The sequence below is a fragment of the Clarias gariepinus genome, chromosome 9 (assembly GCF_024256425.1).
Source record: "Clarias gariepinus isolate MV-2021 ecotype Netherlands chromosome 9, CGAR_prim_01v2, whole genome shotgun sequence".
NCBI lineage: Eukaryota > Metazoa > Chordata > Actinopteri > Siluriformes > Clariidae > Clarias > Clarias gariepinus.
The window spans coordinates 24,176,691-24,203,175 of NC_071108.1; the positions used below are offsets into that span (position 1 = coordinate 24,176,691).

The 26,485-nt window shown below is 37.8% G+C and overlaps 1 protein-coding gene across 1 annotated transcript; it reads left to right on the forward strand.

Annotated features, from left to right (window-relative positions):
* The first annotated feature begins 20,355 nt into the window (after positions 1–20,355).
* Positions 20,356–24,968, forward strand: LOC128530529 (vesicular inhibitory amino acid transporter-like). Its single transcript, XM_053504531.1, has 2 exons — positions 20,356–20,948; positions 22,681–24,968. Exons 1-2 carry the CDS (start codon positions 20,589–20,591, stop codon positions 23,866–23,868), a joined length of 1,548 nt encoding a protein of 515 aa, XP_053360506.1. The 5' UTR covers positions 20,356–20,588; the 3' UTR covers positions 23,869–24,968.
* The last annotated feature ends 1,517 nt before the right edge of the window (positions 24,969–26,485 follow it).

Consider the following 26,485-nt stretch of genomic DNA (forward strand, 5'->3'; position numbering starts at 1 on the left):
GCACAAAATTAGTATGTCGAAAATAGCACACTTCAAATTAACTAATCATTAATACACTTAAGGTATACGGACAATTAGTATGGCTGCAAGCATACTTAGCACATTTTTTTTCACAAGGGAGTACTGGTCATTTGACCGCAATGGGGGTAAAAAAAAAAAAAAAAAAATCTTTACACTTGATCAAATTCCAAGTGGGGATAACTGCAGGCTGGAGCAAAAGGCGTGCCGAAAGGTAGGGGGCGTGTCGAAAGGTTTCTCATTGGTGAATGGAGTAAGTACCGTTAGTTTAGCGTAGAAGAACATGACGGCGATAAGGCCTGGTGTGGTTGGTCAATATAAATAATTTTTTTCTTTATTTTCGTCAATTAATCGTTGTCCACAGAAACATATTACTGTGGCACGGACGGAAAGGAGTGTTCACAGCATTTTATTCTGACAGAGTTTGACGGATTCGGTCTATGGACTGCTACTACAGCATGAATGAATGAGCAGATTGGGTGGAGGGGTTATTAATTGTTTTTTAACTTGTGAAGACAAGCTCTTAAACGGAGCAGCTCTGCCTCCACATTTGGAACTAAATAAATGTTTTATTGGCTAAAATTGTGTCTGTTTACTAAATTAGTGCCACTTCAAAAGGTTACTAAACTGTACTCCTCCTCATTGTGGTATTTTATGAACCATATTTGTCCTTATCAGGCAATGTGTTTTCAGTTTTTTTTATGCACTTTTAGTAAAACTACAGAAAAACAACCGTCAGTTTAAAACATTCTAAATGACTAATTCTGTAACTTTTTTTGGTCTTGTTTAACCAATACAAAGTTAATAGTATTCCAAAAATATTAAAATTACACTAAAAATTTTATGAACAGCTTGTGGTACTATATTCTATAAAATAATTGTAATTAGATTTTGATTATGGGTTTAATATAGTTAAGGCTAGAAGGAATACAGCTCGAGCTCTATTGGGCATGCGCACATCAACCTAACGATATTTTTCTCTCACTATACAACGATAAAACTTTTTGTATTACAGAAAGGATTCGATTTAGACGTGAAAAAAAGATCTAATAGATATAACAATTAGTTTCACTGTCAGTTACCGGTCGGAGCTATATATCCCTTCTAGCCACGACCATGGCTCAAACACGCGCGGATGGCATCAGTAACCCTTGGCAACGCAGTAGAATGTTTAGAAAGGAAATATTAATATTTTACAGGAAAAAAATGGAATTTTAATATAGAGGATTATGTTGGCTGCATTATTTAAACGCATTAGAAAGAACAATAGCGTTTAATATTAGCCTTTGTGTGAAACAGGCAACTTGTGCAACCAATGATAAAGACCTTTGGGCACGCCCCAACCTTTCGACACGCCCATTACTCCGATCTGCAGCTTCCCCCTCTCTCTTAAATTCCAGGAACCTCCTTTCATGACTTTTCCTAGATCTGTGAGCTTAATCACCCAGCATGCTTACGTTTTCAAAATCGCACCAGTAAAAGCCTTCAATCCATATATTATATATATCTCCACAGTGGTTACGCATAAACCTAAAGCTCTTCAGTTTCAAATAATCATTCAACGCTGAACCCAAACAGCAAAAGACAAACAGCACAACATGCGTAGTATTGTTATTAATCACTATACACTGTTTCTAATCACTCTACAATGTTTTACATGTTTTTTTGTAAAATAGCATAAAAAATCATGGGTTGTGTATAAGGCGTGTTATGATATGATAAGGAAACTTTCTTTCTCTTCCAATCCAGTGATTAAAAAACGGTAAAAATGTAAATTTTGGAATCTGCAGAAGCTCAGTGGTCCGAGAACAACGTAATAATCTTTGTATTATAAAATGACTCGTGGCATGACTCTGTACACCCACGACTGCGTGGCCACTACCAGCTCCACCACCATCATCAAGTTTGCTGACGACACTGTTGTGGTGGGCCTGATCACGAACAACGATGAGACGGCCTACCTGGAGGAGGTTGGAAATCTGGAGAACTGGTGCCAGAGAAACAATCTCCTCCTAAACGTCAGTAAGACAAAGGAGCTGATAGTGGACTTCAGTACAAAGCAGGTGAGGAACTACCAGACCCCCGTCGTCAACAGAAGCCCAGTGGAGAGAGTGGACAGCTTCAGATACCTCGGTGTTCACATCACGCAGGACCTGGCATGGTCCTGTCACATCAACACCGTGGTAAAAAAGGCCCGGCAGCGTCTCTACCACCTCAGACGCTTGAGAGACTTTAGACTGCCCTCCAAGGTGCTCAGGAATTTCTACTCCTGCACCATAGAGAGCATCCTGATGGGAAACATCACGACCTGGTTCGGGAACAGCACCATGCAGGACAGACGAGCTCTACAGAGGGTGGTGCGATCAGCTGAGCGCATCATCCGCATCGAGCTCCCTGACCTGCACTCGATCTACAGCAAGCGGTGCTTGGCCAAGGCCAGGAAGATCGTAAAGGACCTCAGCCACCCCAATAACGGATTGTTTACTCTGTTGCGGTCTGGGAAGCGATTCCGCTCCCTGAAGGCCAACACAGAGAGACTGAGGAGGAGCTTCTTCCCGCAGGCGATCTCAACCACAACTACACCACTATGCAGAACTAACACAATCTTTTCATAATTTATCAAATCTATCAATCTTTTTACATCCATGAACACTATGGACAATTACACGCACACCTACCTTCACAACTACACTACATGTTTACGTTTACATCCTGGACCAGTGCACAAAGACACTTTAATAACCTCTGCACAAAGACACTTTGGTTCTATGCATATTTGCACACCCAGTACAGTATATTTCAATTTGTACAGTATATTTCTATTTTTATTTTTAGTTCTATTTTTCTTAGTTTAATTTAATTTTTCTATTTAATTTCTATCGTATTTCTTTTATTTATATTTATTTGTTATTTGTAAACTTTAATTCTCTTTTAGGGTCAATGGCAGTCATATAAGCATTTCACTACATTTCGTACTGTGTATGACTGTGTATGTGACAAATAAAATTTGAATTTGAATGAATCTACATGAAGGCTTCAGTTTCAAATAATCATTCCACGCTGAACCCAAACAGCAAAAGAACATAATAATAATCAAAAGAATAATAATTTCTGTCCAGCATTGAATAATTATTTAATTATTATTAATAATTAAAGCTGCTCACATCGCGCGCGCTTTCACTTATAAAAAAATGCAGTGTTTAATCAGCAAGTATATCTCGCCTCTCTTTATGATAGATGAATATTCTGACAAACAAAGCTGCTTATATCGGGAGCATTTTAATCAAAGGGGAGGTGAAAAGTGGAAAGTGAAAGTGTGTACCAACAACACAGCACAATGCATGTGTGTGAATGGCTGAAAACTTGAAAAAAGCCATAGCCAACTACAGGGGACATGGGGATCAACTCTGGTATCACTTTTACTTCTTGTGTCTGACAACTTTGCAGGTTACACAATATCATTCAAAGTGGATTCAACTAAGTGAGAGAGAGAGCTAGGTCAATAACCTTAAATGAAAAAACAGAAAAGGGTACATCAATATTCCTGATAAATAACAGTTAAATCACTACTTCTAAAAAACAACATTTAAATAAAATGTAAACAAATACAACAGAATTATTTAACTAAGTTTCTAGCACAACTAACTAACACACTATTCTACAAACCTTTTAAAAGACATGTAATACACATTATATTACATTTTTTGTGAATACATGGAAACAAACAACAATCACAGCATACGTTACTTTTTCTCTCGTAATGAGCACTATGGTGAATAAATTAAATAGCAAGTAACTCAATCAAGATTCAAGTGATCAGTCCTTCGTATAAGTAAAGAGCGGTATTATCATACCATCAGTGTCCCTGAGATGACCAGCAGCCGATGCGCTTTTCTGTCTCACATATGCTTGCACATGGTGCTTGTTTGCTCTATTAGTGACTGTGAGGTGATGCATACTGTGATGTCATACTCTGTGATGTCACAGTTGTTGTCACTGTCGCCCTCGGGTTGCTCACCAGGGACAAACTGACCATTTTGATTCATACACATTCACATTTCATACAAACTTAAATAATTCTTTTGATTGTGTAAAGCTGCTTTGCGGCAATGACAATTGCAAAAAGCGCTATACAAATAAAATTAAATTGAATTGAATTGTTCCTTGTCGACTGACTTTAGCTCCCCCATTCCACTTATTTAACTTTACAATATCCTCAGGAGGGGTCATTACATTGTTTTAGCGATAATTTCACCGAAGCGAGTTTAGAACTAAATCGCTGCTCCTACTCCATCTAAAGCACTGTAACACTAAAAAAACATCCAAGCCGTTCAGAAGCTTCAAATAGAATGAACGAACTAATGAATTTTCTCAATATAAAATTAAGTTTTTTTCCATTTTTTTTCTTTCTTTGTCCCCTTAGAGACTCTGTAGTAGGTTTTCTCAGTTGAATATGAAAAAACATCGCTGATTAGCGCGGAAATGAATGGTGTATTGTCCAAGTGCAAGTTGATCTTGTAGCTAAACTATTTGCTTTGGGTGAAAGCGCCATCTAGCGATCATTGTGTGTCAGCGACAGCTTCCCATTCAAAACAATAGGCGGTCAAATGACCGGTGAATCGCTTTAAAAGTAGGTGACACTGGTGCGTCGCTTTAAGTATTATTGTATTACAGGTACATTACAGCAATTTGTTACTGTTACTAATACACAAGTAATATACCATGAATATATTCTTATTGCAGCAGTAGCATGCTGTTATACAACTCGTCCATTACAAATACTAAAAAAGAAAAAAAAAAAAAAAAAAAAACAGTACACTTTGTGGTCAATATAAATATACTTTATTATATCATACAGTACACGGTCTTTTTACCAGTACACTAAAGGTGTTTAGGATAATTTGCAAATGCTAAATGCATTTTCTATAAATACTGTAAATACTGGGGAGCCAATCAGAAAATGGACGGTCTGAATCTGCCCGCCTCCAGTTTCTGATTGCCTGGTATTGCCCCTACTCTATTCTCTGATTGGCTGGAATAGTTACAGAGTTATAACGCTGCTGCAGTTTGTTTTACAATAGCTTTACGATATTAAGTGCACAGAAGAGACAGATCAAACACACAAATAAGTGATGTGAAGTTTAAATCATTTTAGTGATTCGGTTCTCGTTCGGATCTCGTTCATTAAAATGAAAAATCTTTTTTTTTTGTGCGTCATTAAGTTCATTTCGTTCTCGTTTCGTACAAAATTTTGGCTATAGTTCCAGTATTGAAAATATTACAAAGCAGTCGAGGACATACTATGATAAACAGAATGAGCAGTTAATCTTTCATATCTTCTAGTCCGAGTTGTTCATTCTTTTCAATCTATTGCACAGCATAGCATCTATTGGAGTCACATGACAAAAGAAAGAATGATTCGGACCAAAAGACTCAAAGGTAACTACTAGTTTCTATTTCCTGTACATAAACTACGGAGGTTTTGCAATGCATAGCGTTTGCGCGCTCAGTAGAAAATGAACACATCACTGAGAATACTTGTTCTTTTAAGTCACGTTTAGACTCGTTCAAAAAGGTTCATAAATGACCCATCACTAACAAATGATCTTGAATGCGATTAAATGAGTTTCAGGGCACAAAAATGAGTTTGAGAGTGAAAATTTGAATATATTTGTGATATACTAAAATGTGTTGTTTTTTTTTTTACTAGGGAAAACAAAAAAAAGTTACTTGCCACCACATAAGGTAATGCAAAATTGCTTTCTACCTCGAAAAACTCTGCTGTAGGCATCCAAAATATGTAATAATCTCCTCTGAACAGTTGATATTAAAATGAGTCTGTTACTTATGCTCTGCAAAGCCTTTATACCAGCTGTAATATAAGTTGCTGTTAATTGGTGATTTTTAAAGCTAGTAACTCTAATTGAACTTCTGCTTTGAGGCAAGTTTTAATCTTTCCTGAGATGGTCTTCATGAAAGCCAGTTCCATCATGCTGGAGCACATTTACATGCTTTTGTTTAATATTCCATCATCCTGTGACATATCCCAATGGGAAGGGGAAAGGGGAAAAAAAAAAATCGGTGTCACTCTTGGGGAAGGATTGATCTATAGATAACACCCTGTAATATAGATAGCACCCTGCGCCACCCAGGTACACCACACAACCTGTATATCTTTTGAGCGCGTTATGCACATCACCCAAAACCCATCACAACTTGCATACTTCACACAATATGACATTATAGGGCTGATGTCATCACATTCAGTGACATCATGGTGTGAAGCATCTGGTTTTTCCAGCATTTGAGGCTTTTTAGAGGTCTAAACATGTACTGTAATCCCCCCTTTTCTAAAATTATGTAATAATATATTAATCGTATTGGGATATTCAATTCAATTCAATTTTATTTGTATAGCGCTTTTAACAATTGATGTCGCAAAGCAGCTTTACCCAATTAAAGGTATTTATTAAAGTTTGTGAATGTGTATAAATCAAAATTATAAGATTGCCCCTGATGAGCAAGCCGAGGACGACAGTGACAAGGAAAAAATCCGACATGGCAATAGGAAGAAACCTTGAGAGGAACCAGACTCAACAAGGAACCCATCCTCATATATGTGATAACAGACAGCAGGGATTAAAGGGACATTCTCTTTAAATGCATGTGCCCACTGTGCCTGCTGTCTTTCTGGACTGCCCGGGTCACAATGGCACAGGGTGCTCGGGCCCACTCATCGTTGCTTGCATCTATTTTTTCTAGCTTATTGGAAATTTCATTTTAAGTTTAACTGTGTTCTTCTAGTGCAGTTTTTTTCTTTTTACTGTAGTCAAATCTCTCTATTTTATCCACAGATGCACTGTTGATGCATGTGCAAAATTAATTAAATGATTTAGTTTAATTTCAGACATTCAAACAGGATCATCATTATGCATGTCAATCAAGGAAGCATGGTAAGAAAAAACAAAAACAAAACTGAACTAGTCTACACTAATTCAGTCACCATAAGCAAGCCAGATTTATTCTTATACCCTGCAAGATGTGCCGTTCCTCCCAGCATTTCTGGCGCTATTTTTTTTTTTTTTTTTTTTTTAAACAGTCTTGTGTTTGAGTCTGGCCAACCAAAAGAAACATAGTTAGGGCTTATAGTTCAGGACTGGAGTTTCCTACAGGCTACCTGACCCTCCAATAATGAACTGGACTCCATATTAACTTAAACACATCTCCTGTTCTACTGAACTTCCAGCCTCACCCAAATGAGGATGGGTTCCCTAGTGAGTCTGGTTCCTCTCAAGGTTTCTTCCTATTGCCATCTCAGGGAGTTTTTCCTTGCCACTGTGGTCGTCGTCCTCGCCTTACTCATCAGGGCCAATCTGAACATTTTGATTTATACAAATTCATATTTCATAAAAACTTCCATATTTCCCATGATTGCGTAAAGGTGCTTTGCGACAATGACAATTGTTAAAAGTGCTATACAAATTACATTTAATTCAATTCATATTTGGCTGAGATCAGGGTGGGTTTTGGTTAGCCAAAGAGTAAATAAAAGGTTTGCTTTACAGTAAAACAGACTTGTGTAAGATGTGTGTGTAGTTAAGTAGTTTATAGTTATTTTATCCATCATTATAAAGATCATTTTGTCAAAAATAATGAACTGAAAACATGTTTCCTGTAGTTAACATCATTTTAAAATATTTATTATTTTACCAAAAGCAATTTAAAATCTAGGAATTCAAGTAATGAATTATAAGGGCAGTGATAAAAGTGTTTTAAAGAACAGAATTAATCATTCTATTGACAAGATTATTTGATGGGCAAGAAATTTATTTTGAAAGACAAAGTTTCAATGTGCAGAATGAAAAAAAAAGGAAATGTTTGCAGAATGACAAAGAAACAAATAGTTCAGTCTGCAGCATCATATAGAACAAAAATCTAAATGGACTTTAAGAGTTAGTTTTAATTGCATTTTTAAAAGTAGTATTGATATCTTGAGATAATTTAAATAAAGTCAAGAATCTTACAACCTTAGTGTAAACAAGATTTATGACTGTAGCTAAAATTAACATCAACAACTCTAATGTAAATAACAATATATTGATCATTTGTGCCTGTTTAAATTTATGCAGCTTTAAATCCGCTTTACAAAAAGAACTACTTTTCCCAGAGCCCACCCTGTAAAACAATCTCGCAAAGCATGTCTTCTGGAAGTCGCATAGCAGTTATTCAGCCTTATACAGTATTTACCAACGCAGCCTGGAGGTGAATTTGTCAAACTGCCACCTATTTTTTTAAACCTGAACGAACATTCAACGTATATTTCACCCATTCTTTTACAGCACGCTTACTCAATTGACTTTGTTTATGTACAATTCCTTTTTGTGATTGTATTTGTTTTGCATTAGAGTTGTGAATAACTTGCGAAAAAGGGCTGTTAAAAGAATCTTTGGAAAAAGGAATTAATTCTCAACCTTCAAAGAGGCCAAACCAAGATGGCGTTGAAGCAAGTTCTACCAACCAAGTGTTTAAAGCAACCACACTTGGTCTGCATATAAAGTTAAAATTTTGTATGCAACAAGTGTGTAGAAATCCTTTTTATACAATATGTTTAATTTAAAAGGTTAAACGGTAAATAACTTTCTGGATTGTTTCAATTTTTTAATTCCGTCTTTGACAGGTAATTATAGTGAAGCACGTTGGAAGCTGCCTTTTGTAGAACAACAATCTCCAGTCAGAGGCTGAGCCTGACTCCTTGAGGCCACCAAAACAGAAAATAAAGTATGTTTGTGTATATTATGTATATTATGTTCTTTAACACAAACCTGTCTTACAGGCCCTTGTATGACTGTGCTGTTTAACATACTGTATTAACATGCACATTTCTTTGAATTCCAAAAATGTAATATTTTGCATAATAGTATTTTAATATGAATATGCCACCCTCACGCTATCAAATTTAGTAATCATTACATTTCTTGCCTTCGCTAAAGATGAAACAGCCGCCTACTGGATGATTGACATGGACGAGGAGAATACCACACCTAAAAAAAACAATTTGCCCCATGCCTCTAAAATACAGCCACTATCCAAAAGGATCTATTCAGCATATAATAAACTACAACCAAGTCCACTAAGACATAAACAAAACCACTAATCTCTATTGCACAAAAAGAGTCCAGGTTGTGGAAACTTCAAAAAAATCTTTGTTAAAGATAAGTCCTGCTTCTGAGTGGCATGAAATTAATCCCCGGGTCATCATCACACCAAGCGATTGACTTGCCTGAGCCAACTCACCAGATTTCCAAGCAGATTTCTGCCAGAGCGCCACAAGTCATTACAGATCACCACAGTGAATTTACATGGCAAGAGGACACAACTTTACAGTCTCCTGATCAGTCAGCACAGTCACCCTGGGATCAGGTAACACCAGGACCCCAGAGAAAAAGCCACTCAAGCTATAAACAGTTCATAAGATGTAAAATTTGTTCTGTTTTCTATTATCTATCGACTGATAGTGTAAGGCTCGTGTCTTAGCATGGATGGTGTGGTAGACCTTGCAATTCCTGTGTTTAATGTTTCAGCACTTCTATATGACATCAAAACTAAACAAGAAATTCTTTGCAGCAGAGGAACATTATAAGAATGGTGCAAGCTTTTAAAACAATGTTCGTAAAATCACAGAGTCAAAAGCGGTTTCCAATTGAAGCTTAAGGTCACAGTTATGCATGGTTGCCTACTGTGATGACTTACAAGTCTGGTTGTAGTTACCATCATAATTAAATGGTGTGTGTGTGTTCGTGTGTGCATGTTCGAGAAAAAAAAAATAATGTAAAAAATAAAAACTATTTAAATTTAGCCAATTTGTTGGATCTAATATCAGCAACAAACTGCATGTTTGGCTTAATAATAACATTTAGTTTTGTCTTAATAGTGACAGTATGTGTTAAAATAATTCAGGTGAACTTGGATTATTGAGTGGAGTGGATGTGAAGGACACTGTCTTGTGGATTATGAAACAGGCAATCAGAAATTACTTTGCAAAACTGGTGAACTTGAGAGGTGTAAATTGGAAAACACCTCTTCAAAGTTTGGAGCTCAAAAACATTGTGATTGGTAAGTGCATTTTTATTGTACAAGTCTTTCTTGAACTTTATTCTCTCCTTCATGACTTTTTCCCCACCTTCATATGTCATGAATTAATGTCATGAATTAAAGTCTTAGTTCTTATACCAGTGGTGTCTTGTAACATATAATTATTTTTCTATTACTATTAACTGTTCATTTTATTTGCAGGTATTTTTTCCTTAACTATGTGTATTCCTATTCAAGCGGCTGTAAGAATAAATCCTTGTGCAGACAACTGAGTTAGAGGTTAAAAAAAGTCTAACAGTGGTTTCATCTAGCTGGTGACCATGAGGGTGGCAGAAAAAGAGCCCCTTTACAAAATGTTAATGAAACTAAACATTTTAAGTTGATGTAGAGAGAGGAAGAAGCTGTTTTATGTTGTCTTTATATTTATACGTTTGTTTATTTTTCTTATATTTACACTTTTTTATTTTTGCACATCTGTAAATATAAACACATTTTATGTCTTTTTATTAATATATTTTTCTTGGTTGCACAACACATTTACCTTCTTTAAATTGCATTATTGCTTACATATTTGTTCAACAATTTAATTTATTGCTTGGCTTATTCTGTCATTTTTTTATTCTTGTATTGTGACTATTTGTTACTTTTGTTTTCCTTACTCGTTTTATTGGTTTTGAACATTGTTATTATTTTTCTTATTATTTTGTTGAGATTTTTTTTTTCTCAGCATCAATAAATCACTATACTTTACATTTGCGTAGTTTGGTCTTTTATTATCTCTATAAATAGTATAAGGTTAATTTTTGGTTCAATTGTGGGCATTCTAGCATAAAATTGGTCTAGTAATGGCTGTCTTCCAGACCATCTGGATAAGTTGTGGCTGAGTTCTGGGGTAAATGTGGTGGCAGCTTGGCTCTTGTCTGGCTAACTTCTGTGGATACCGACACTGCTGTGGGCCAGTTACAGTATGGCTGATTTCTGGGGACACTCTAAAGTTGTGGCTGAGTTTTGGTCTGATTTCGGCATTAGTCTGGTTGACCTTCAGCAAAAAGAATTTGGGCCAACTTTGAGCATTTGAGCCAATTTGCTAAGAGTGGTAAAAAGCAGATTTATCACTCACAGAGAGCTACACGAGATGTCAAGCTCTGTAGGAACATGAAAAATAATCTAATGTGCGTCAAACAAAGCAGGCACAAGCGACCAAGGTGCTCAGACTTGCTCAGGCACTACTGCTGGAATGTGATCAGACCACACGCTGGTTACATCCCCTTACCAAGCTTAAGCTGAAACTTTACTTCATTCCTCACCATTAGAATAACAATAACGCGTGTTATGCATGACTCGTGAACAAAAGAGTTTACTAAAAAGTTCAGAGCATGCTGACACAGCCTTATCACCTGCAACACTTGTGTGACTGAGATATTCTCCCCATCCAGCAGGAAACTCATTACTACAGCCTGATATCTAAATATCTGAAACACTTACTTTTATAGTGAAAGCGTTCTCTGATAAGGTCGGAATAAAATAAAAAAAAACAACAACACTGAACGTTTCTGAAAATGAAGTGTAAAGGTTAATCCGTTTCTGCGATGCGTTAAGAGGGAGGAGCGCTCTCAGGTGAGAGGACAATTAACTAATTAAACCAACCTGGGAGAAAACAGGTCGGAAAACACCATAAATACAGAAACCTGCAGTAACTCATAACGTCACACCAGGCCTGGACTGACCATAGGGCATACCGGGCAATGCTCGGTGGGCTGACGCACATTTTTGGGCCAGGGCTGTCAGTCATAAGTTAATATTTTTTAAAAAGTTCATTAGGCCAATTTATTTATTACCGCAACGGTAGAGTATCTGAGACACGAATCGCGGCCCATTGGTTGACTGTCTTAAAGGACATTAAGCTGGTCCAATGAAATCTCAGGCCACGCCCTGCCTGCCTCCTGGCCAGCCCTCATCTCCCGTTGACAAAATCTGCTATTTAGAGTTCCACCAGAGTTTGAGATGAATCCGTCTATAACAATGGATAAACCAGAAAAAGAGGGAAAAGAGTAAGGGGGGTGCAAAGAATCTGCGGGAGAAAAGACACAAAAGCCTACAAGTGGAAGCAGCAAAATGTGCGAAAATCACAGAAATGTTTGCCACCACCACACGTTTAATTGCAGCTGCTGGTGTAGGGCCATCAACATCTAGCAACAGTGCAGAGGCAGTCCAGAGTGCTCAGGCTGCCGGAGCGGCACAAGGGAGTGTAGAAAAGAGTAACCTTAACGTTAGTTACACAGGTGAAGAAGGAGTAGCTATTACAATTGATTCAGAGGAGGAGGAGGTGGTGAGAGACGTGACCCAGCAGGGACAGATTGAGGAAGGCTTTAGAATAGCTACGAGTCCGGTAAGAAGTAGCCGAAATGTTGTCAGAGTGAAGGGAGGGACATTTATGTAGGGAAGACAGAGGGCTTTTTTGTGGTGTGTGTGTGTGTCACTTGTGCACTTGAGTGTTTGTCGACAACTTGCACCACTAGACTCTCTAGCTGCTGCTGGCAAATGAACCGTCTGCCAATTAGGTACATTGCCATCCACATCAAATTAACGAGTGGTCTCACGTCTGTCACGATTATCCGAAATTGTTGTCAATCTTCACGCAGTACAAGAAATAAACCCCCAGAGCTATATCAATGACATGGCTGACTATCGGATTTCTAGGTAGACACACGTAGCCCTACACACACGCAGAATGATGATAGCCCATGGAATTAACAATGAAAATGTTAAGTGTAGCCTACATCTTCACTGAATAGTAAGCTATCTGGAGGATTTGGAGGCTAACACTGTGTAAATGCTCAAATTATTGCAGTCAGACTTAAAAACATTTAATAGTGGACTATGAGTTTTATGCAGAACTTCATCCTTGCTAGGTTGAAGGTCACTCACGTGTGTGTGGGTGTGTGTGTGTGACAGAGAGAGAGAGAAAGAGACAGAGAGAGAGAGAGAGAGAGAGAGAGAGAGAGAGAATTGCTAATAAAGACTGTATAATAACAATAATAATAATTAAGAATATATATTTTTTTGATTTTATCAAGGTTATTCACTTCCATGCAGGTTACTGTGGTTTAATGTTTGAAACAAAACAGTGAGCGCATCTATCCTTTGATGTGTCATATGTCTCAGCATATTGTTTAAATAATCATGGTGGGTCGCTATGGCCAAAAATGCCAGGGCCGTTTTTTGCTCCCAGTCCAGCCCTGTGTCACACTGTGTACTAAAAATGTATGTAAAATGAAGCGCGTGCAGGAACCACTCAGTTCCTCCTGACCGCATTAGACTCACAAACAAAGAACAAACATACAGACATATAATGTAGAGTTTTAAACACTAGGATGTGTACAGGATTCGCAGTTAGAAGAAGCAGGCGATAAAAGAGCGGTGTGTGTGTGTGTGTGTGTGTGCGCGCGCTTTACTTACCAGTCCAGAGTGGCGAGAGGAAGAAACTCTGCTGCGTGAGACACGCGCTCCCCGTGCGTTGAGTTCTCACCTGTCCGTGAAATCAAGCCACGCCCAGACCAAAACCACACCTAAAGGAGTGTGAGCGCGCGGATGTGTGTGTGTGTGTCTCTCTCTCTCTCTCTCTCTCACACCTGCTTAGGGAAAGGAAAACATTGTGGTTAAAAGTGACGTTCGATTCCCCCCCTGGGTCTGTGTGAATAGTGCGTGCGCCTCCATTGTTATCGCTTCTCGCTCACTCCATAGGCTCCCTACGTAGGCGCCCCAGGGACATTAAAGCTGTTCGAGCTCCCGCGCCGCTGAGAGGACTCCGTTAAGGCCCCTGATCCCAGCTGGGAAAACCGCCCAGCCGACCGACGTACAGGAGAGACTCGCACCTGTGGCCACGCCCAGATAGAGCTGGAAGAGGCGGTCTTGGCTCGTGTTCGGCGGGAAAGGTCGTCGTCATGGGAACGTGCTGGAGCGCTACCTCCGCGTGCTCCATCCTGCCACTCTGCCTTTCAACAGCTGTGTGCCCGCATGCCAGCTGGGCACTGCCGACGGATCTGCACGTGCACACCTTTGCTTTCTTTCCTTCTCTTTTTTCCACCCCCCCTTAACCCTTTTCTTCCTCTTTTTTATTTCTTAATAAAATTACCATTTTTCCAGCAAGACCTCGCCTCCTGTCTGTATGTCTGTGGTGCCACCTGTGCACAAAGGCTCAAACCTGTTACACTACATACATATATAAATAAATAATGCTTATAACTAAGATTGAATCAAGCCAGGTCATTTCAACCATATACAGTTCAGTACAATGAAACGAATCAAAGTTCCTCCAGGACCAAGGTGCCACACACACACACACACACACACACACACACACACACAAAAGCTGCCTCAACGTAAAACAAAAACAAGTTCCACAGCTTTAAGTTTACTCAGCTGACTTAGGCTGAGTCTTATTAACTTATAATTCAAATAATTCAATCAGCTCTAGTAGCTTTGGTTGTGGGCTCAATTAATTATATTTCTCTAGGGTTGGCTTAGCCCAACTTTTCATCTACTCAAAAAAAGTAAGCTGTCTCCCATTTTAGCCCATTATGTAGTTGGTTCAAGTGATTGTTTTTCAATAAAAACAACTTAGCTTAACTATGCCCCCAACAATTAAAACACACAAACATAAAAACTCTTTATTCTTCCAAAACTAATCAAAGTTAAGTCATGTGTATAAAACAAGAAAGCACAGGCTCTATTTTGCTTAAAGGTTAATAAAATACCAGATAACACCAGATGCTTATCAATATCTTACTGACTCTATCATATTACAATATTTTAACTTTGCTTGTTAAAAACTAGCAAAGATAAGTTTGCGGTTCGGGAGGTATGCAAATGTAGGTCGAGTGTGTCGGGTAGTGAAGAAATGATGAAGTCTCTGACCAGGCGCTCAAAGCACTTCATCACTACTGAGGTTGATACTACTACAGGGCGATAATCGTTGAGGGAAGCAGGATGAGGTTTCTTCGGGACAGGAACAATGATGGACTCTTTAAAGCATGTGGGGATCACTGACTGAGATAAAGAGATGTTGAATATCTCTGTGAACACAGGTACTAGCTGATCTGCGCAGGCTATGAGAATATGACTTGAGATGTCGTCTGGTCCTGCTGCTTGTGGTCCTACCTTCTCAGCATGTGAATCTGAGAAAAGAATATCACTCCAAGTTTAATATAAATTATTTCGATGGCTTCATAGGTGCACATCCAGTCCTTTGGAATTCAATGTACAGAGTAAAGACCTGACCAAGCATCACTCTCAAAACTGTTGTAGTCACTCAGTCGAAAAAGGACTACAGTCAGCTCCAACACCACAGCAACTTCATCAGCTTGTTCATGCTCCTTCAGTGGCTCCAAAAGGACATCCATCACTCCATATCTAGTTATGATAAAAATAAAACATATTAATCTGTTCTATATACTACCAGAGAGTGTAAAACACTGTTTCTGGAATTCTAATGATGGGATAAAGCTACGTATTGCTTCATATTCAAAAGGGTTTAATATTTTCAAAGGTTTTATTTTGTTATTTACAGGAGTAACTGTGTTGAGTTATGTCTTAAAATAACCAATAAAATAATCCATTAACTTCATACAGATATGTTAACCGATATAATACTAGTAGATTAACATTAGCGACTCTGAAGTCAAACTAACATGAATATTTTTATATCCCTTAACTTACCGGGTACTGAAGCACCGCTCAGTACTCAACTGTTAAACACTGGGTTTAAAAAAAAAAGTTTTGTTAGCTCTGCAGTGTGTGTGGGGTGGAACAGGTCAAAAGTCAGGGCAAAGTGGGAAAAAATAAATATGGTTATGAACGGTTAGCTAACTGCTGTACAGTGTATCTAAAGTTAACTAAGCTCACCTCAGTAATGTCAGGGTCCCACAGTATATCGATAAGTGGAAACACGACTGTCTCACCTATATAACGCTGTCTAAATACCTCTAAGATTACTGAAACATATTTTATTAAAAAGAAAAAAAAAGACGTACCCAGAATAAAAACACACATCTTCACTTCTTCACTGCAGTTTGATAGCGTCAGACCGGCACATGATTTCATCTCAACAAAGGTAAACTGCTGGCTCAGCTTGAGTTTCTTAGTTTATTCAGTCTGTGTTTCCAAACAAAATGTTCCCTGTTGTCTCAACAATACCAAATACCAAAGATGTGTCAACAATTCAAAAATAATTCATTCAACATTATCTAATTAGATTTTTTTACAGTGTACAGTACATATATACGACATAAATTAATACAACATTAATACAATACATTTACACTACATTAGATTAACTCTGATTTAGATTGGGTTTAATCTTGGATTGTGCGTGTGTGTGTGTGTGTGCTTGTGTGTATCAGTGAATTCAAGTGAGAGGCCACAATGGAACCCAGTCTTTACGATACGATAACCCCTTGTCGCTATGCCTGTGGTTAGGGTTTATTTACACAGTTAGCATTCATGTTTCATGTACAGTGTATATGAACTTGTTTAAAATCCATACACATGACTTATCTTTATCACAGTTGCTCAGGCATTCTAATGGCAGCTGATTTCAACCTGTCTACGAATTTTCATGAGTTTTTGAGCATGTTAAGACTCCCAAAAAGCCCCAAATGGTGGGCAATCTATAGTGCTTGGGCCCTAAAAAAACAACAACTTAGTAGATTGACTGGAAGTTAGGAACTGTCAAACACATTATTCAAACTTTATTGAGACTTTATGGAGTGTTGTGTCTATCCTATTATCAATTAAAGTTCTTACCCAACAATTAATGCAACTGGAAAAAAATATTGTGACATTGCATAAGGTTGTCATGACAATGCCTTAGTGAATATGAGCTGTAATCACAGCCGAAGGTGATCCAATGAAATATTAGTTTATGAGACTTATTTTTGCCACGCAGTGTATGTTTAATCCATCTTTAAAAAATACAGAAATCTACTGGCCTACAGACAGAGATTTAGCTTTTGATGATGTTTTTAGAAAACGAGGAGAGTGCTTCTTTATTTAATTATTAAAAAAGCAAGATGTGTGGCTCTTGGTACTTAAGATTACTAAGAGGAAAAAAACTGTAATATAACTATTAAAAATTGTAATATGCTTTGATTACTGACATACGTTTTCATTGAGATAATTGTGATTGTGTGTGGTTATAATTATAATTAGTAATGCCTGACAACTTGTCAACACTTACAGTATGAAAATCACAATGGTAGCATTATTCCATTTTGTATGACAGTGTGGATGCTCCTTTTTTATCAGAGCACCTGCCCCTGTAGAGCATTTAGCATAGCCATGTCATATGTTATTTGAGATAGCATACACGAGTCATGTGATCTTACTGTGTCTCTAAAAAGGTTTACCTAAATCAATATTGAAATGCATTTAACAAAGATAGAAATCAATATAACAAAGCCAGATGTCCACCCTGATCTGAAAAGTTTACCATATATATAGAGTGATGTTAACTTCATTGTTAGACAGTAATTACTGGAAAATTATTACTTAAAGGGCAACAATAAAAGGAACTGACACAGCGTCTAGACAGATAAACATATACAGTTTACACAGGCACATGCAAATACACAAGCTTGCATGCATTCTCTGCATACAAATCCCCTCCTTATCCCCAAAGTCTGCTCTCTTTTGTCCTTTTTCCACAACTTGCTGTTTGTGATTTAGGTGCAGTTGAATTGTGTAACTTGATGCACAAAGTCTTTAAATGCTTAATTGTTTCCCAGTGCTTAAACTAACTGGGCTAGTTAAAGTATTTTATGTATAGTTAACGACATTTTATACATACAGTGTTTTAGTGTGGGTGTGTGTGGGTGTGTGCACACAAGTGTCATTAGAGAGATTGCTTGTTAAAGAAGTTTCCAAAAGAGCAGTGTTTCCGTTTAGTGTGTAAGTGTGTGTGTGTGTGTGTGTGTCCTACACAGAAGCCCCTTTCCTCCTTCTCTCCTCTCTCGTCTTACTTCAGCATCACACACACGCATGTACGTGTGCAGACACACAAATAGAAACACTGCTCTGTGCGTATTTTTTTTTTTTAAATATAAAGTGCAGGTTAGTTTGTTTTTTCTTTTTTTAATATATTTTGTATTAATTATTTAAAAAAAACTGAATGCCCTGTGATAGATTGGCACCTTGTCCAGGGTGTACCCTGCCTTGTGCCCTGGGATAGGCTCCAGGCCCCCACAACCTGAATACAGGATAAATTGATATATTTATTGCAATGATTGAGTGAGTGATATATTTTTTGTGGAATGAATTATCAGAGTTTCCATTATTTCTTCATTATTATTTGCTTTAATATTCAAGTACTTTGATATACAAGTATACTTTCGGGAACAAATTATGCTTGCAATCCAAGGTTTAACTGTATACTGTATATGTGCATGAATATCAGCAATGAAACCAAAAATGAGTGCAAGATGTGTAAAGTCTCTTCACCTTGTACTACTATATTAAAAACACTACAATAACATTGTAGTGTTGAAAATATGCACTTATTTCAAATCTGGTGTCTCCAATGTCTTCCAAAAAAGTTGGGACAAGGACAGTGTAAGACTAACAATGTGACAAATAGAAATTAAAAGGCACTGAGAAATAAGTGCTGTTAAACAGGTGAACCAATTCCTTTAAATGCAAGAATTGGGTCAGGCTTGCCGATTTGCCAATAGATGCCCCAGCAGACTATTCAATATTTTCAGGATAACATTCCCCAACGTTATTACACAATATCATCAAGAAATTTAAGGAAATCAATCAAGTCTTAATGTGTAAAGGACAGGGCCAAAAATTATTTCTAAATATGCATCATCTCTGATTCCCCAGACAATACTGTCTTAAAGACAGTCATGCTGCTGTAGAGGAAAGGCTCCTGTGGGCTCGGGAACACTTTGAAAACCTTTGTCCATGAACAGCATTTGTCGCTGCATTTACAAATACAGGTTAAGGTTTAAGGAAGCCATACATCAATACTGCCCAAAAGGGGTCAAAAACTTATCTGGGCTCTATTTTATCCAAGATGGACAGGGCCGACGAGATAACATTTCAAATAGCCGTTGAAAGAGGTAAAGGGTCTGTGTGTGTGTGTGTGTGTGTGTGTGTGTGTGTGTGTGTGTGTGTGTGAGAGAGAGAGAGAGACAGAGAGACAGAGAGAGAGAGAGAGAGAGAGCTTTATTTGTCCTTTAAGTAGTTATTGTGCTTTAAGAGCTAAATGTGGCATTTAGGTTTTGTGGGTGAGGACTTTAGGGGAGTGTATGGCTCTTATTAGGCTGTAAGTCTTTTGCAGGGTTTATTGGTATAAACCCTTTTTTGTGAGATATTAACTGTAACCTTGATGCTGTAAGAGGAGAGTTTAAGGAAAATAAACATTAACATTAAATTACTTTTCACTGCAACTACCATACAATATAATACCAACCAGCCGCTCGAACATTTGGATAAATATAGACAAACAAAAAGTTATAAAAGATAATTAAATGCTTTTACCTCAAACAAATTTTTGGCAAATAAATGTATACATCACCATGTAACTAAGCATGAAAATAGCTTATCACATATTGGACATGGACAGTAATGGTGGTTTGTGACTTTTGACTGGCCGTGCTTGGACAGAGAGCCAGTGTGGGATTTCCATAGACTCCATGAATGGTAGCTAATGTAAATGTGTACCTGCCAGTTTGACACATTGTATGTTTCACCCTCTGTATGTGTTATGATCTACTGTTATGGGTGTAGTTTTCTTAAACTTTATATTGATTGCATTGTATTCCCTGTTAAGCCTTGAGTTCTAGTGAATTCTAGTCTATTCTAGTAAATGTCTCAATTATTTGCTATTGAATAAAAGCTATACAAAATCATTATTATGGTCTTATATATTATTTATATATACACAATAAACATGAATTCTTAGTCATATTTATTGATTACCGAAAAAAATATAGCATCCAAAACAATTCTATACTACAAACCACTTATTTATCTAACCAATACGACACTACTGTATGTCGCTACGTCATTTTAACAAATACATTCTATGATGACTTTTCTTCCGATTGAACGGGGGGGGCGAGGCGATCATGTTTATGGAGCGCAAGCATATAGAACAAGTGCAGCGCGCGCGAGCTCACACACACATATACTGTATACACACACACACACACTCGTGCGCAACTGGCATTTGGCACACTGATAAGCTGGTCCACGTCTGCTACTCTACTGGATGTAGAAAGAAAATAATTGAATTCGGAATACTTTTGTACTGGATTACCTAAACTTTTCTCGCCTTCGGATAAAGATGTATTTTTAAAAACATTTTTTTAAAAATGTTAGGACATGTTATTTGAAGAAAAATATAGAATATTTAGGGATAAACCGTGTGAATGTTATATAGTTGTTAAACAGCCAACCATCTACAATTTATAATTATGGCGCATTTAATACGGCAGAAGATTTCAAACCAAATCATTAACATAATGAACAGCGCGTCTGATAAATCCGAGGGGAAGGTGAGCGCTGTGTTTGCGCGCCTCGGCTTCCAGACGGCCACCGATGACGAGGCTCTGGCTTTCGCCGACTGCGACGTCCTGGACTACGATTACAGGCATGGGATGCGGATGGCTGAAGTAAAGACGAGTGGAGAAGGAGGGGAAACGCTGGCGGGAGACAGTCATTACCAAAGACACGGCAGCGGGAACACAGGAACCGAAAAAAACCGCGAGGTACAAGGAGACAAACCGAAATTAACAGCATGGGACGCGGGATGGAACGTCACCAATGCGATCCAGGTGCACAACCGCCGCTGCTAATGCCTTCGCCCGTTTCTAAATACCGGGAAAAAAAATTATATCAGTGTTTCCTTCAGTTTTATGTGTTTCAGCAAACAGTCCAGTTCTGTTTAGAGTAGTAATTACAGTAAGTCACTGAAATGTATTACAATAGTTATATATTTCTTTCTATTGATAGCTAATAATATTAGGTTAATTAACCTTAACGCTAATGTTTTTTAAAAAAAAATAGCGTTTAAAGTTTGAAATGATCGTTTAAAATTGGAAGAAATTAGATCACCTGCAATAAAATATTTTTTTAATTACTGCAACTTAAATTATTTACACTTAAATGATATCAAATGTGCTGAGTAAATTACTGATAACGGGTTGTGTGTACTGTATATATACACAACCCGTTATCAGTAATTTATCATCACTCCTGCTAAGACCTCATTCCATCAGATGTGATTTTATCCAGTGTCGCCCAGGGCAAAAAAAAAAATTAATGGACACCAGTGATGTGTGTGCATCAGCATTACATTTTACAATAAGTTATTTTAAAGTGTTTACAACAACAAAAAAATGCTGCGCACAGTCAGCCAAAAACTTGTACACACTTCATTGCTATACATAAATTTGCTATACACTCATATTTGATAATAATACAAAGATTTTATGAATGGATGGTTCCGTCTACATGCCACTTCGAGCATTTCTGTGGCGGTTCTTTACAGGGTTGGGTTGCTAGCTCGATGCCCAGTTGTATCTGAGCACTTGGGTGAAGGTCCTTGCGCGAGGGTCCTACAGTGGTAACTCGTGGTGCTGTCGGGGCTCGAAATGGGAACCTCCTGGTACACAATCCAACAAATTAACCACTGAGCCACACACTTGTGGGAAAATACTTGCCTTGTGTTCCATTCAGTCTCTTTTGATTTTGACAAAACAAAAATAACTATAGAGTGGATATTACACTTTTGCTTTAGGATACTGTTATATACTGTATTTTAGTTATTAAGTAAAAGGCTGTTGAGAATCAGCAATGTACAGTACAGCAGCTGGTTCGGGTCAGTTTTAACTATGCCTTTGTTCAACTGGGCTTGATAAAGCAGGTGTTTCCTGTTACAGTGTGCAATGCACACAGAAAAGCTAATGTTAACCAGGGCTACCAGCTTTCTTAAAATGCAAACAAAAAAACTGAAACCAGCCTGTAAAGTTTATGCAATCATCTTTTATTCAGACTTTGCACAGGAAACAAGGTTGTCATGATGCACACATATTTCTGACGTAAGCACAGATCAACTCCTTTAATCCAATTCTTATATTATACAGTTATTGACATCATAGACATAGGTGTATGTATGTGCCGTGAGTCAATTCCTCTTCCCATTTTCAAACACTCCATGTCTAAATAACAGTAAGAAAAGTTGAGTACAGAGTCAAAGAACAAGTGCAAAGTACACAGAAGCACACAGAAGCTGTTAGTTGTTATGAATAAGTTGTTAATCAATTAGTAAATAGATAGATAGATAGATAGATAGATAGAAAAAAAGGAAACAAGAACAAATACAAACAAATAAATAACCATGTTTTCATGAATCAACAAATAGTGTTTAAAAAGAGATTAGGTACATGAATAGTGCAATGTTAATTTACAAATTAGGGTTTAATGTCCACTGAAATTTTACCTCTTGATGCAAATATTTGTGTTGTCATGATTTTTCAAGTAATTATAATTATTTTCACCCTGCAGGGTATGTTTGTCTTGGGCCTTCCCTATGCTGTCTTGCATGGGGGGTATCTTGGCCTCTTCCTCATAATCTTCACTGCACTGGTGTGCTGCTACACAGGCAAGATCCTCATTGTGTGCCTTTATGAGGAGAACGATGACGGAGAGCGTGTACGTGTGCGTGATACCTATGTGGACATCGCAAATGCTTGCTGCACGCCACGATTCCCTGTGCTTGGTGGCCATGTTGTGAATGTGGCACAAATCATTGAGCTGGTGATGACATGCATTCTTTATGTGGTCGTCAGTGGCAACCTTATGTATAACAGCTTTCCTGACTTGCCAGTTTCACAGAAGGCATGGTCAGCGTTTGCCGCGGCAGCGCTCATGCCGTGTGCCTTCCTGCGCAACCTGAAGGCTGTTTCCAAGCTAAGTATGTTGTGTACAGTTGTTCACTTTATCATCAACGTGATAGTGATTGCCTATTGCTTGTCAAATGCACAGGACTGGGCATGGGACAAAGTCAAGTTTTACATCGATGTCAAGAAGTTTCCTATCTCTATTGGCATTATTGTTTTTAGTTACACATCACAGATTTTCCTGCCCTCACTTGAGGGTAGCATGCAGAAGCCTGCTGAGTTTCAGCGTATGTTGAAATGGACACACATCGCTGCATGCATCCTCAAGGGCCTGTTTGCCCTTGTTGCCTACCTCACATGGGCCGACGACACAAAAGAGGTGATAACAGATAACCTGCCGCCTGGTATACGTATGTGGGTGAATGTATTTTTGGTGGCCAAGGCATTGCTCTCCTACCCCTTGCCCTTCTTTGCTGCGGTAGATATTTTAGAAAGGTTATTTTTTCTAAATGGAGATGGGGCCCCATTACCAAACTGCTATGGCCCTGATGGGAGGCTTAAGTCCTGGGGTCTTGCCATGAGAATTGGGCTTGTTTTTTTCACACTCCTAATGGCTATTTTTGTCCCACACTTTGCACTGCTTATGGGTCTTACTGGAAGTCTCACTGGTGCTGGACTGTGCTTCCTGCTGCCCTGCTTATTCCATCTGAAGCTTCTCTGGCGCAAGCTTCTATGGCACGAGGTCTTTTTTGACGTCTCTATCTGTATAATTGGTGGTATATGTAGCATTTCAGGGTTTATTCACTCCACTGAAGGGCTCATTGATGCCTTTAAGTATAACATCCCAGATTAAGATACTATATATTGTTAAATGGAAATGAAATTCTTCTTGGTTGCACATATGACCAAGTTAGAGAATTTGGCTGTAGTGTTCAAGTCATACTGGGATTTTTGATTTATAACAAATTTCTTGTTAATGATGCTGTGAAACCCATTGACATTAAAAAACAAACAAACTTTAGGACCTTGCTCCAAGCAATTTCAACATGTTTGGGCGATTAAAGGAGTTCATAAAAGGCTAGTTGTTCAGATGTGAAGAATATATTCTGGTTCCAGCTGACAAAATGTTTTTGATCTTGATGGTATCCAAGCACTAGTGAAACACCAAAAAAGTGGTAGCTTTTAGTCTCATAACTGTATTCTGTTATTCTGCACAATCAAAAGTTAAGGTGTGACTTGAATGACAGTCATACAAAAAAACAACAACAACAACAACAACAAAAAAACATTTTCTTTTTCTTAAAATTTGTTGTTATAGTTAGTGTACTTACTTTTTTTATTATTAAGAACTCCTTACCAATAAATACATAAGCCAAAATGTGTCATGAGTGCCGACCCTGTACATATGCCTAATGTACAATAATTTCCAGGGGAATAAAAAGGAATATTAGTATTAGTGGTATTGGAATGTACAGTAGTATAGTCTGCTAAAAGGTTTAGAGAAACTGAATACAGCATTACAGTAAATTTGAAAGGCCATCAGGTTATTTCGACCTTGTAAAAAACTAATTACTGCCTCATTTTTACCAAACATATTTGGATTTTTCAAGCATAAAAATAAAACTGGTTAAAAAACAAATTAGAACTGTTCCAGCGTATTTAAAAGATAGAGGACAATAGAAGAATTAAAGTAACAAATGGACAGAGTTAACCATATATTTAGTGTCCGAAACCTATTTCCTTCCATTTTTTATGTTTACTTAGATTGTAATTGTTTCATATTTAGTTTGTGTATTCATGAATTTTGAAAATGTGGTGCTGGGTTGTGGAAAAGTGACTGATTGTGTGTTTAATGTAACCTAGGATGGCCTTGTTACACATTCATAATGTATACAAGAAGATAGACAATGTACACCATGAAGATATTCCTGAGGTTAATAAACTAAATATTTGTTTCAGCAGTGACCTCTTGGCTTTGTGTAAAAAAGAGTCATGGCTGAAGCTGGTCTTAATTGCTGTCCATAAATTTCATTTTAGCCATACCAATTGTGTTTAGTTTGATTTTGTTCACTTAACATAGCGCAGGTTTCTCATATAGATGAGTTGCACTACACACATTGCATGGTAATATGACATAATTACTGTACGATCAATGTTTTTATTTGAAGGTACATTATCATGTGACCATATATCCAGCTGAAACTAATGTTTTTTATACATTGAAGTATAGTGAAGTGTAGTATAGTATTGTAGTGTAACATGGTGTATTATTAATACATGTACACTAGATGGTGGTTAATCCTCAACTTGGTGAAAGAAATAAAGTGCCTGGAGATTACTTACTGTAAGGGCTTAGTTCAAATTCAGTGTAGAAAAAAATTAGTAGAAATCACAGCCTGGCAAGAAACAGTCACTGCCAGAAAACTAGAGACTAACTGTAAATGAAAAGCTTCAATTTGTCAGGAAGTATAAAACTTGGAGCAATAAAAAGGTCATGCAGTTTGATGAGTCCAGACTGAACCCATACCAGAGTATGGTTAAAAAGGGAAAGCTCGAGAAGTTATGCAGCCATCATGCATAGTGACCACTGTAAAAGCCTCTGGGGGCAATGTTATAATCTGGGGTTGCTTCGTTTGATCAGATCTATTTACTGTATGTGGCAGTTAAATAAAGAGTGAAAGAGTAGTTCTGGGAGGATGCTACATTCACATTACAAGCCACATTGCTCAATTCAGATTTTTGGACAGATCAGATCTGCATGTCATATTGGTTCACATTCGTAATTATTTGACTAATGTGGGTGCCCTTGTCCTCTGAAAAGCCACATATGTGCACATAAACAAGCTTTTGTTGGGGTTTAGGCCTCTAAATGTATAAGTTGCCTTAAAATCTTTACAGTACAGTGTACAGTGCATGTATTAGCTATTGACAAACAATAAAACAAAAAAGGTCATAAACACGCAATACATTTTACATTGGTGTGTGGGGTGCAAACGCTACCCTGACTGGTTGACCCTAGAGAAAAGTTACTATAGCACAAGCTTTTGAAAAGTACCTCTTCTCTTTTTATGAAGTGCATCAGAGCTTTCTGTGTATGGGGCTGTGTAGCCACAGACTGGTAAAAGTGGCTGTGCTGATCGTTGTCTAATGCCGAAAACGGTTACAGCAGTCGCATAATCCGCTCTGGGAAATATTCTCCTGGACAATGTTGGATCCAAACATTCATTTTTATTTTACTTTGATATGTAACACCTACCTAAACGTTGTTGCAGGCCCAGTACAGCCCTTTTTGTCAACATCATTTCCTGATGGTTCATGGTATTGACTTGGCCTTAAAACTATTCAGATCTCTATCTGATTGAGCATCTGTGGGATTTAGTGTACAAAAATTTTTCGATTTTTGGAGGCCCATCTTGCAACTTACAGGACTTAAAGGATGTGCTGCTAATGCCTTGCTCTCAGATACAGTA

What these genes read in the sequence shown, in the direction of transcription:
- LOC128530529 (XM_053504531.1), top strand. Translation starts at nt 20,589, where the DNA reads ATGGCGCATTTAATACGGCAGAAGATTTCAAACCAAATCATTAACATA. An exon ending in ACGTCACCAATGCGATCCAG is followed by an intron (nt 20,949 to 22,680) that starts GTGCACAACCGC and finishes TTCACCCTGCAG; the next exon opens with GGTATGTTTGTCTTGGGCCT.